This window comes from Fusarium falciforme, chromosome 3 (genome assembly GCF_026873545.1).
Source record: "Fusarium falciforme chromosome 3, complete sequence".
NCBI classification, from domain to species: Eukaryota; Fungi; Ascomycota; class Sordariomycetes; order Hypocreales; family Nectriaceae; genus Fusarium; species Fusarium falciforme.
In genome coordinates, this window is record NC_070546.1 from 1333033 (window position 1) to 1345293 (window position 12261).

At 52.3% G+C, this 12261-nt stretch overlaps 2 protein-coding genes and 1 pseudogene across 3 annotated transcripts, besides 1 other annotated feature; 1 reads left to right on the plus strand and 2 right to left on the minus strand.

Annotated features, from left to right (window-relative positions):
- Positions 1-297: 297 nt before the first annotated feature.
- Positions 298-5148, minus strand: NCS54_00375600 (Hypothetical protein; the record flags this gene model as incomplete). Its single annotated transcript, XM_053149315.1, has 1 exon — positions 298-5148. One exon carries the CDS (start codon positions 5146-5148, stop codon positions 298-300), a length of 4851 nt encoding a protein of 1616 aa, XP_053005290.1.
- Positions 5149-7574: 2426 nt separating this feature from the next.
- On the minus strand, positions 7575-10069 carry NCS54_00375700 (Hypothetical protein; the record flags this gene model as incomplete). Its single annotated transcript, XM_053149316.1, has 2 exons — positions 7575-9215; positions 9263-10069. 2 exons carry the CDS (start codon positions 10067-10069, stop codon positions 7575-7577), a joined length of 2448 nt encoding a protein of 815 aa, XP_053005291.1.
- A 935-nt stretch (positions 10070-11004) lies between these two features.
- On the plus strand, positions 11005-12261 carry NCS54_00375800 (annotated as a pseudogene). Its single transcript has 4 exons — positions 11005-11248; positions 11296-11659; positions 11723-12157; positions 12228-12261.
- Positions 11005-12261: a sequence feature.

Below are 12261 nucleotides of genomic sequence, written 5' to 3' on the forward strand. Positions count from 1 at the left end.
GTGTTCTCCCCCTTTCTCTTCACACAAGCGTCTCCTTTCCGAACAGCTACCGTGGTCTGGATTGTCCACATGACCACAGTAGCGACAACAAAGGCAGTCCATGTGTGCTCCAGAATAACAGGCCCCAGCAACGACACTTGCGCAAAGCATCAAACAGTTTGAATATAACAATACTTATTAAAATTAGGTACTTTGGCCTTCGATTCTTCTCCACGCTCGGCGTTGGGCCCCCTTCCCAACCCTTGGAAGAGAGGATAACAATACACCTCCCAGAAGGAGGACAACAATCGGCCACAACTAAGACCGTCCAAACATCCAAACCTTTCTCCAGAAGCTCTCTGGCTTCTCCTCAGAGTTCTCTTCTTTGACGTTGTGCCTCCCTACGATCGTAAGGAACACTTGGTCCAGTGTTGTCGGGCTGACACTGTAATGGCCCACGCCTAGCTGTACCTTGTTCTCTTCCAAGAGGACAACCAGGTGTCCAATTGCGCTCTGGCTGAGATCCTCACCACTCTTCTCCATCTCTTGAGCGTCACGGCCAGAGGTCGCTGCAATGACCTGGCTTGCGCGGACGGAGAAACGAATCTGCCCATGATACGTCTTCTCTTCAACCTCGGCTGACGGTAGTGTCTGCCGGATCCAGTTGATGATGCGAGCCATCTCATCTTGACTTGTACGCGGTGCGCTGGTAGAAACAAGATGGATATGAAGAGCATCTCCAAAACGATGTCGGAGTCCATCTGGTGTTCCCATAGCCAACATTCGCCGAGCAAGAATACCAACGCGCCCGGCCAACGCATCAGCCTCCTCCATGCTGTGAGTCGTGAGAAGAATCGACCGTCCAGGGACAGTCGACTCCAATGTCTTCCACATGACACGCTTCGAGGCCGCGTCAAGGCCAGACGAAGGCTCATCCAGTAGCACAACAGTAGGATTCCCCATCAGTGCAATTCCAAGACTAAGCTTTCGCTTGTTTCCTCCAGACAAAGCGTTCGCCATGCGGTTCGAGAATGACTCCAGTCCCACGGCCTGCATGACAGCCTTCACGTTATGTTCCACATCTTGAATGCCCCGAATCTTGGCGTAGAATTCGAGATGCTCACGCACCGTCATCTGATCCATGGCGTCGAATTGGGGACACACTCCAAGATTCTTCCGTGCCACAGCAAGATTCTTGGTGACAGAGACATCTTCCACGAAAACATCGCCACCGTTGTGATCAGGTCTGATGTCGCCTCGTACGAGTGAGATTGTGGTGGACTTGCCAGCGCCGTTGGGACCAAGGAGTGCAAACACCTCACCCCGCTTGATGCCAAAAGTAACGTTGTCGACAGCAGTATTTCTGCGAAAGCTCTTTGTGAGGTGCATCACTCGAAGGCCATTGTCGTCTGCGTTGTCCGTAAGTCGGCCGAGCTCATCCACGACATCTTCGTTTGGAGTTTCCTCCTCAGTCTCGGCTTTCTTCCTCCGACCTTCAAAGAGGCCCCTGAGCGAGGCACCGGCCGATCCAGTATCGAACCAAATGATTAAACCAAACAAAATGAAAGACTGCAGAATGAGGTATAGAATAGGGCCGCCGTAGTAGAGAATACCGCTCGGGTTTGTAGTGACCGTGTTCTCATCACAAGCAGTAGAAAACAGATTTGTGGTGACAAAGAGAGCTCTTGCCATGGACCCGATCGGCGCGAATATAGAAGCAACAAAGTGAACGATGCGCAGGCTGCTATCGACCCTTGTGACGGGGGTGTAGGTAAGCACTGACATGTAGGCAATAATGTACACGACAAAGACAAACATCTGCGTAGCTGCTGCCCAGGCGTATGTCCCTAGCTGGGTCTTGGTGAAGAGGGATATCAGGTAGGCAAAGAGTGTAGAAGCTATGCCGTAGAGGAATAGGACCAGGAAGACATAGCCAAGGTTGAACCAGATGTTGGAAACGGCAGCCCAAATGACCGTGACAAGGGCAGAGCTGACCAGAACAATGATGAGGTCAAAAAGCAGATAGGCAATCCAAAGAGGGAACGGTCGCACACCATTCGAATATTGCAGGCCACGAACAAACCTGCGGCGCTCGTTGCTGGGGTAGAGGGAGAAGAAGGCAGGATACGCTGACAGAGCGATACACATGTACACAACAAGCTGCAGAGCATCGCCCGCCGTCGCACTAATAGGGCGTTCAAAGGCAGCCCATGTCGTACCAATGGGGACCAATGTCAAGAGAGTGTTGAGGTATCCCTGAGCGAGAAGGGGACTGGTGAGGAAAAGATTCGCAACCCAGGCAAAGGTCGGGGGTTGCTTCTCATCTCCCAGCCAGAAGCCCGTGGTAATGTTTTTCGGGTGATCCTTGATAAAGCTTTCAAACTCGCTAAAAGTATCAACAATCTTCAATTTCGACACAGCGGATGTGGCCGCAGGGCCACTGCGCAAGCCAGCCATGAGAGGCGCGATGACTCGTGCGAAAGCATCCGTGCTAATCTTTGACGAAGGCCCAGCCATGAGTGTTATGGTTGTATCTTTATCGGCCTGGCTGAAGGCATCTTCGGTCGCTGCGTTCCGGGTGGACTGATCTGCTGGATTGCAGGTGGGCGGATCCTCTCCTTGGACAAAAAGCGAGGTCATCCCAGCGGCGAAAATGGGGAGGATAAATGCGAAAAGGTACAGAAGCCGGTTCCGCTTGATGATAGTCAAGCGCTTGCGGAAGAGAATGACGGCCTGCTCCACATATCCAACCCTTCGTCCGTCCATGAGTTTCAGTCCTCGGTTGCCACTGTCATCCCCATCCGACGACGCTTTCTCGTTCGCGGCAGCGCTGGCATTGCGGAAAGCTTCTTCGTCCTTGATCTCTTCTGCAACTTGAAGGAAGACATCCTCAATGGTGGGTCCAGAAAACCGATATTCGTCGATACCAGCAGCTTCGAGTTCCTTGATGATGGTAGCCGCAAGCTGTGACGTGGGTGCAACATAAGTGACAAGATCAAAGGCATCCTTCTTCTCAACGCCCTCAATATCAGGCATGCTCCCGGTGACCGTATCCTTGGAAACATGAACCTTGTATCCTCCACCCGAGCTATCCTTCAATGCCACAGACGAGCCCTCAGCGCGCAGAGTTCCCTTGGACAAGATGGCGATGTGGTCAGCCAAGAGATCAGCCTCGTCCAAGAAATGAGTGGTCAGAATCATTGTTCGGCGACCGCGTTCAGCCAAAATGATATCCCAGAGTTTGCGCCTTGAAAGAGGGTCGATGCCACTGCTGACCTCGTCGACACAGCAGACACCACTTCCACCTGTCAACATCATCCCCAGTTGAAGTTTTCGCTTTTGGCCACCGGAGAGAGTCTTGGCAAAAGCCTTTCGCTTCTTCCAAAGATCGACAGATTTGATGAGCTCATTGATAGCGTCAGTAGTGGCGCGGGCATTCGGGGCTTTGAGGTGGTTGAAGATCCGAATGTGCTCCTCTACCGTCAGGTCGTCCCAGAGTACGTTCTTTTGAGGAGCAATGCCTAGACCAGCTCTCCCATCAATGTGTATGGATCCGCTCGTCAACTTGCTCATTCCCGCGATGGCATCAAGTGTTGTACTTTTCCCGCTCCCGTTTGCGCCAAGGAGGGCAACGATCTGTCCTTGGCCGACCTCCAGGTTTAGTCCATTGACGGCGACAACGGGCTGCTTCCTCTTGGAACCTCGATTGAAAATCCGAGAGAAAATACTAGGGTTGTATATCTTGGTGAACTCTTGCAGCCGTACAGCAATCCCCCCGAGAGCATCCACCTTGTCCTGCTTCAGCAGCACCTTGCGGCCTGGTGTATCATTACTGTAGAGGGCATGTTCGATGAGCGCCCCTATCAGCGGATAGGCGAAGATTTGTATGATCAGGAAGACCCAGAGAACAATACCAGAGATGTTCCAGGGACTTTTCGGAGCCACCGCGCCGAGGTTGGTGGGCTTGTCCTCTTCTTCAAAACGCGCCATGAATGTAAGGAAGTAGACAAAGGTGCAGGGTGTGAAAAAGAACGATAGAACAGCAACCACGGCGGTTCTAGGGGAAGTAAGGGACTGGGCTAGGATTCCAAGTAGAGCGATTGAAAGAATAGCAGTGATGCCGCTGAGCTGAGCCTTTTTGAAAAAAGAAGCAAACAGCAGTGCCATGGAGGAGAATGCCAGACCGCCGAGGATGTGGAATATGAGAACTATTCCAACATTGGTATTGGCAAAAACGCCGCTGCGCACGATCAGGGACCCAATAACCCAAGCTGGAAGGTAGACAAGGGAGAAGGAAAAATGATGAGCGAGGATTCGTGCCGTCATGGCAAGCCAGGGCCTCCGTACTGGCATCATGGAGTCGATCAGCGTCGACATGCCGCTTTCGCGCTCAGTAGCGACGAATCCTGTAAGGTGGTACGATACCCAAACAACAGTTCCCAGAAAAGCAACGCCCATCCATCCCTTGATGGTTTTTTGGAACATCTGCCGAATTTTGTCGTCACGTTCCTCCTGGCTCAGGCTGGTGAAAGGGTACTGCTGAGTATTGGCCAACTTGCCACTGTTGGAGCTCGAGTTGAGCTGGGCAATGACCTGGTCAACGGTGCGCTGGATGGGTGCCATGTAAACTTGCTGATCATTGTCCTTCTTGTCAATGTTGAACTTGGCAACGGCTTGTTCGAGAGCGCCGTCGGAGCGAAGAGTGTAATTCCAGACACCCCCCTGACCCTGATCGGGGGAAGAGACCATAACTACTGCGCCGAAACACCTAGACACACCCCTAAGGTTGGTACGGCACGCAGACGTAAGCCCGTCTTGGTCGTTGAGCCGAACAACCTCGATGTAGTCGGCAGCTTTGTTGATCTCATTCTCCACACCACGAAGGACTCGGTCGATATCTCCGCTTGAGAAGCCATTGTCGACGAGAGCAAGTTTTAGGCGGCCGTTGCTGCGGGCACTCTCAAACGCTTGGGTGAGGTTCAAGACTGGGCCTGGGTGGCCGATACCGAATTTCGCAGGAGGAACAAGAAGGTTCTTTGTAAAGGTGAAGAGAGAGGCGAGGAAGATGGGTAGAACAAAAGCCATCCAGACGCAGAGAGCCAAGTGCCGTAGTAAAAGTATTCGCAAGTTTTTCCCCATCAGGGTAACGACTTGCTTGACGAAGGCCATGGCGGCGGTTTGAAGGCGACGAGCGCCAAAAGGACTGTCAAACGAAGCACTTGGTCAAGCGTTGAAATGTTCAAGACAGGCCCGAGAGGGGAAACGAGGAGTATGTAAGAGAGTATTTATGCCACGTAATAGAGTACTGGCGATATGTATGTATGTGGGTGGCTTAATGATATAATGAAAGAATAAAGAACCGAAACCGTTGCCGAAAGGAAAGCCTAGAATGAAGGAGAATGCATCGTCGAAAGCACCCCTAGGTCTTAAACGGCAAGGAAGGACCGATTTCTTGGCTGATTTCGAGCTGGTCGTGGCCTCAACGTTGAAAGAAATAGGTCGCTTCTCTGAATCGATGATGATGTCGTTTTTGAACCGAGGGGACGTGGAGATGTTTAAGTTTCGGAGGACGATGGGGGTTGACTCTTGAGTCGGAGGGGGGCTTGCTTGGCGCCGGGAAGGTGGTGCTGGGGGCGCCGACCGAAACGTCAGTTGCCTTTTAGTGGCCGACCACTATAACAGCGCCGTGCGGATTGGCCAATTGCCAGAAGGCGCGGGCTTGGGCGTGTCCACTAATTAGAGCAGGAGCCACCTGCTGGGGCACGGCGATGGAAGGGGCGCCCTAGCAGGGGCAGACGACGGCCCTGGCAGGCAGCCACGCAATCGAGTTGTGCTTGGGTATAAGTGAGACGTGAATGTATATCCATATCTTGCTTCTTTCTGCGACATATACGAAGTACGAGCGATAACAAAGGATGAATGTAACCCTACCAAGGAACCATTTTGGGAGTGGGTTTGTCATTCCATTTCACAGGTACGGAGTTGAGGCCCGTATAATAGTGGGTTCAATGCCGAGCCTCGGAGCCGGGCCAGGGTTCCAAGATCGAATGGCTTTCCTCTCTGGGATTTGGAGAGACGCATTCTTGATTCTTTGTCCTTGGCATCTTTTGTACAAAATATCTATCAAAACTTACCGTATGCCCTTGTATTCTTGATTAAACTGATAATATTAGTCTCTCAACTCGCTGCAGGTCTTCAGACTTACCCTATCGACAAGCATCAAGTCCCAAGTGATCTCCAAACAACAACCAAGACTCGCACATCATGATGCCAAGACAAAGGATTTCGCACTACAATGGTCCGTGTTTCTGGGCTGACAACATGGAAATCACAACAAAACTGGGCCAGACGGCATGATTTTCCCCCGGATTCCGACCTCTCGCCCAGCATAGCCACCACCGCGCGTACGTCACCATGCCCCTGTCGCGATGCTCCCTCCCAGACCACCACCATCTCTTTTTCGTTCTCATCGGTTACAAGTCACACTCACTGCGGGGGAGGTCTGCTCGCGGTATCGTCCCGAAAATGGGCTTACCCATCCCCACGTGCAGATCAGGGCTGAGTTCGTCGATCTCTCTATTCTCCGCCTGTGGTTTTTTTTTAACTTTCTGCCAAGTCGGGCGTACACTTGACGCAAAATCAACTTCATCTGCCTCAATCACTTGATCAACTGTTTATGCCTCGTCTCACAACGCCCGTGATGAAACGGGAAAGCAGCGGGTACACCGCCTCGACTTCGTGTTCCGTATCTGACTCCATGTGAGGCAGCCCAGCGACGTGGACGATGCATTCCAATCTCCCTGCAAGACTTGAAAATTCGTAACTGCACGGCTGATACGAAAAATGACCCGCTTTCTAGGGTGCTTATGGTGTATTGCTTCGCGTATGGGGAATGCGTACGTATGTCGAATTGCGGCAGCGGTTGAGAGAACTCACCCGGAGTTGAGTTTTCAGAACCTCAAGGCGAGCGCGGACTTTAATAAGGTGCCGCTCTTGATTGTATAAGCATAATGAGCATTGATAGCGTCTCTTCAGGTTCCACAGCGGCAGGACGGATAGATGCAGTTATCTACACTATCGTCTCATCCCCGGCGCGGATCTTGCAAAGAAGGGGGGCAATGCTACAGAAATATAATCCTTGCCACCGTAGTCAGCAGTTAAGTTGTAAATTACCATGCGTCAAGATGCATCCCTATCGGTCTGGCCCGGATCTGAGTGGGGAGTATCCCGAACAAGGGCCACCGTTGGACATCATGGAGTTGCAGCCATGATCTGGACCGTTCAGAGCTTTCAACCGCTGCAACTCTCCGGGCATTATTAATCCCTTCGACGTATAATTCTATTCTAGGGATGCATCTTGACGGAGACATCCCGAATAAGAGCCACTATTAGTCCCAACGTAGAGTTGCAGTAATGATCCAGCCCGTCAAATAGCCTACCATCGGCGGCAACTCCCCAAACATTAATCTCATCAAGGTACGTTCAAGTTGCTATTCTCATCACGCATATACACGACGCGTAAGCATCAAGCAGTTCTACCCAGCTATCGATGAACTCCAACAAACGCCCGCTCGGCTCAGTTCTATCACACGGCCTCACTCCACCAGAAAGCCACCTCCCATGTCATTGTCGTCAGCCATATCAAACTCCTCGGTGACATCGCTCGGCGCATCCTCAATCTCCTGGTCCAGCTGAGCTTCCCTGGCGGCCTTGTCGTCGGCGGCCCTCCTCTCGTCTGCATCTACTCCGCTCCAGATCTGCTCCCTGATTCTAAGCCCCATCATGAACTTTCTCCACGCCCTCAACGCACGGTGTTTCCTCCTTTCGTCCTCTACTTGTTGCTCCAAGTCGCTTAGACCTTCGATGATTGCTCGCACGCCTTCCTCGTACTCCTTTGCGATTACGACACCGCTTAACACGGCTGTTCCGTGTCGACCCTTAAACTGGAACCCCGTGAGAGCGGGTGCGTAATCAACCCCAGCCAGAAACGCTGCTCGCGTTGCATATTCGTGGATGATATGGACTCCCCCTGGAGGAACCATGCTGGGCACGTAGACATCAATATTGCCAAACTTGTTCTTGGGGACCCGGCCGTTGCGGACTGGTTCTGGCACGTAGAGTTCGGTCTGTTCCTCCGTGTAAATCGGTGTCCCAGCTTCTCCCTGTGCATCGTCTTCGTCCTCTTCGTCCAAGGGATTCTTTGGTCGAGCTTTCTTGGGCAGCCACTTCACCGGGATTTCCAGGGGTTTGACCTCTCGGCCAAGACGAAACCACTTATCGGCCGTCCTCGCTATCCGGACGTCTTTTCGGCGGTAAACCTTCTCGAGCTTGCCTCGACTACTCGTCGCAACAGTCCCTGAGGGTGTGGCATCTGGGACGAGTACCTCGTGACGACGCAGATGCCGTGTCAGGGCATAAACCGGATGGTCTTTGAAGTCTTGTACATTTCGCGGCATCGGTTCTCTAGCCTCGATACCCGCGAGTTCGTTGTCCTCAATCTGGTCGAGGTCCGTTCTTCGCCGAGGCCGATAAAGTTTCATGACCTTCCTCCACCAAGCCTCACCGCCCTCAGAGACAGTCTCGATTCTTGATCTCCGTGTCTTTGCAGTGTAAGCTTTCGCGTATCTCCTTGTTACGTCTTTTGCAGTTCCGTCCGCATCAAAAGCGACCACATATGACAAAAAGTTCTCCTTGTCAGTGATAGGAGGTTCCAGAGCTTTGGGTTTCCAAAAGGTGTTGGTGACCACAGCATCTACCGGCTGCCATTTCTGGTGCCCGACATCGAGGATCTCAACCCAATACACCGGATAGGACGATTCTTTAATACGCTTGCGTGTCTCAAGCGTCGGTTGAGGTCTCGATGGAGCGGCTTTTGGTGTAAAATTGTACGCAGTTGCATTTGGATGGCCGAGTCGTCGGCGCGCTGATGAGCCGCCTGAAGGTGACCCATATCCAGCGTTAGCCATATCTTGGTACTTAGCCATTGTGGCCTTGACCTGCTCATTCTTTGCAGCTTTCGCCGACGCCTTTGAAGGCTTTGGTTTTTGCAGTGTCGGGGCTCCAGAGGTGCACGCCAGAGGTTGAAGGGAGCAGACCAGCCGTGCTCGCACTCCCACACTTCGGAGAAGCGCACAATACAGCTGGGCACCGACATCCCGGGAACCTTGCAGCTTCTTTGCCGCTTCGCGAAAGTCTTGGCGATCGAGACATGATTCCATGTCGCTCGGAGGCTCATACTACGCCATGAATTAGCAAAGGCCCTCATATGAGACACGGCACATACATCTTTCAAGTGGTCTAGCTCCTCAGCCCAGAGCGCCCTTCGAAGCCCCCTCTCCGTAACCTCGAATTTCGTCTTCCAAACACCTTCAGCCTGTTTCAACCCATTCTTTAGACTCTCGGTACGTCCAAACTGCGATAGGTTTGTCCCAGGATTGAGGTAGTTAACCATCTTATCCGTCAGGTGTGGGCGCAAATAGTCCTGCACTTTGCCGTCGTTGCACCAGTGATTGCGGCGCGCGACATGAGATAGCAAACAGAGGAGATGAGCTTTGTGGACATCTTTCCGAAGTATGCGCTCCTCTCGGGTGACTGGTCTGCGTCTCTCAGCAGCCTTCTTCCCTTGCGCTGTAGATGATTGATGGGCCGTGAGATTGAGCTCCAGGGTTTTGGGTTCCTGTGATGAAGCCGAGTCCTGAATGGGCGCAGTGAAGTCGACATCTTCAAACATGATGTCTTCATCTTCGTCGTCTTCGTCGTCTGACTCAAGTTCCATCGTTTGCATGGTCGGTTCCGGCAGGACTACATCTTGAAATTCGATATCCTCATCCTCGTCTTCTTCCTCCTCCTCCTCATTGTGAGCCGGTGCTGGCTGAGGAGGAGCAGGTTCGGGCAACTTTTCGGTCACTACCGCTGTCCCTCTAGTGCCAGCACGGCGACGCTTCAGAGGCCGTTCTGGCGAGCTTTGATCCGGAGGATTCACGCCCGCCTCAGCCAGCATATCCTGGTAGATCTCTCCCCCAGTCGGCGCGGTCGCTGCAGCTCCCCTCCGGGTGCTAGACCTCGTCGCGATTCGCTTTCGACCGGCCATGACGATATCATGCCAATACTAGCCAAGATTCGTGGTCTGGAGAAGCTGGGGAAGGGTCGCGATTAACGTGTCATTGCCTTCTGAAGGTGTTGCGTCATTGGCCGCGCTGACAGAATTGAATCGCGAAGTCACGTGCTCCTTCGCCCTTAATGGGCTCCAAACATTCTCACTCCCAAACTCATGCCTCCCTATCTTATCCAGAAGCTGGAGGCTTCGTTTCTTGTGACTTGTCTTTCATATCCAGCATCTCGATCATCGAATAGTGTGCGGTTTCCTCCTGTGAATTTCTGGAGCCATCGGCGGCATGTTATGTCACTAGAAAGATGGAGGAGAGAGGCCCGCTGCCCGACTCACGGAAGACCACGACAGCTCCCTCCATCAACTTCCAAGGCCCATTTGCCATTGAAAGTTGCTTATCTATCAAGTTAAATAGAAACTAATCAATACCTCGGTTCATCTAAGCAATTATTTCCTTTCCTGATGACAAAGTTCCACTACGCAACGGAGGAGGCCTAGTCAGTCTCAACGATCAGTAATCTTTTTTCCAACCGCCATGCTTTAAAGTCCGCCATGACCTTAGGAGCCACCTTATCTTGCAGCTTTGTCAGCACTCCGAAATAATTAAAATCGGACTCTTCACATACACTATCCGACCCCAGTGCAGTTTTTAGGGCTGAATATGATGCGATTCATGGTAGATGGCGTCTGCAGTCCAACGTCACGCAACAGCTATCCACTCATGAGTTTCTCCGACAAGGTTATTCGCATTCAGCCGCAGGTGGCTTCTCGAAAGCATTGAGGGCGGCATTTGTAAGTATGTGTTGAGAAGATGGGCATAAATAAGAACATATGTAGCTCCTCCAAAGTGAAAGATCCTCTTCAGCTCAACACGCATCACTTCCAACTCAAGTCTCTTGATAAACAACTCACTTTAGCCTCCTCCGAAAACACACATCATGTCTAGCAAGCCTATTGTCCTTGTTACCGGTGCCAATGGCTACATCGCCGGCCCAGTCATTGCCGCTTTCCTCGAAGCTGGCTACGCTGTCCGTGGAACTGTCCGCTCCAAGGCCTCAGCAGACACCCTCGTCAAGGCACTGTCCCAGTACGGCGATGCTCTTGAAATTGTCGAGGTCCCCGACATTATCGCTCCAGGAGCCTTTAACGAGGCTGTCAAGGGTATGCCAGAACATGTGCTCTCATCAAGTGTTATCTGACATTCCTAGGCGTCCACGCCATCGCTCACCTTGCTTCGCCTGTGAGCCTCTCCTTCACTGACCCAGATCCTGTCCTCGAGGCAGCGATCCAGGGCACCCGAGGTGTTTTGGAGTCTGCCATCACCGAGCCCTCCATCAAGTCAGTTGTTCTCATGTCTTCGGTTGCCGCCGTTGCTGCCCACGATAAGGAGCTCCCTTATCGCTTCACTGAGGCCGATTGGAACCTTGGAGCTCTGGACTTGGTGAAGGCGCTTGGCAAGAACACTCCCAGTCCGCTCATCTACGTCGCGAGCAAGGTGGCTGGTGAGAAGGCCTTCTGGGACTTCCGAGATGAGAAGAAGCCTAGTTTCTCTATGACGGCTCTGAACCCTACGTAAGTTTCACCAAGATGCTCGAGTCGTCTATTCTACAGGTTTGCTAATGAGCAACGCAACAGCTTCGTCATGGGACCGACTCCAGCTCTCGATTCACTCTCCAAGCTTGGTGGCACAACAGCCTTCATCTGGCAGGTCTTTTCCGGACAAGAAATCCCCGAGCCCATCTCACCGGGTTCGTCCTTTGTCGATGTCCGCGACATCGCCCGTGTTGCCGTCTTCAGTGTCGACCATCCGGAGAAGGCCAACGGAGAGCGCTTCCTGCTCACGTCAGGACAGTTCCCTCCCCAGGCTGCTGCCGACATTCTCCGAAAGGCTTTCCCTGAACGCAAGGACATCATCAAGGTTGGAACTCCAGGGAAGGGATACAACCCTGGCTATGTGTACGACGAGAGTAGGGTCATTGATGGTTCAAAGGCCGTCAGGGTGACAGGAAAGGACTATTATCCTGTGGAGCAGACAATCATCGACACTGCCAAGTCTTATGAGAAGTTCCTGTAAGGAGAAATCTGTTCCAGCTAGCGTTAGCAAAGAATATAGAGATCTAATGTATGGTTGATGAATTAGTTCATCCAAGTCGCCCGAAGGAAGCCACCTGTGA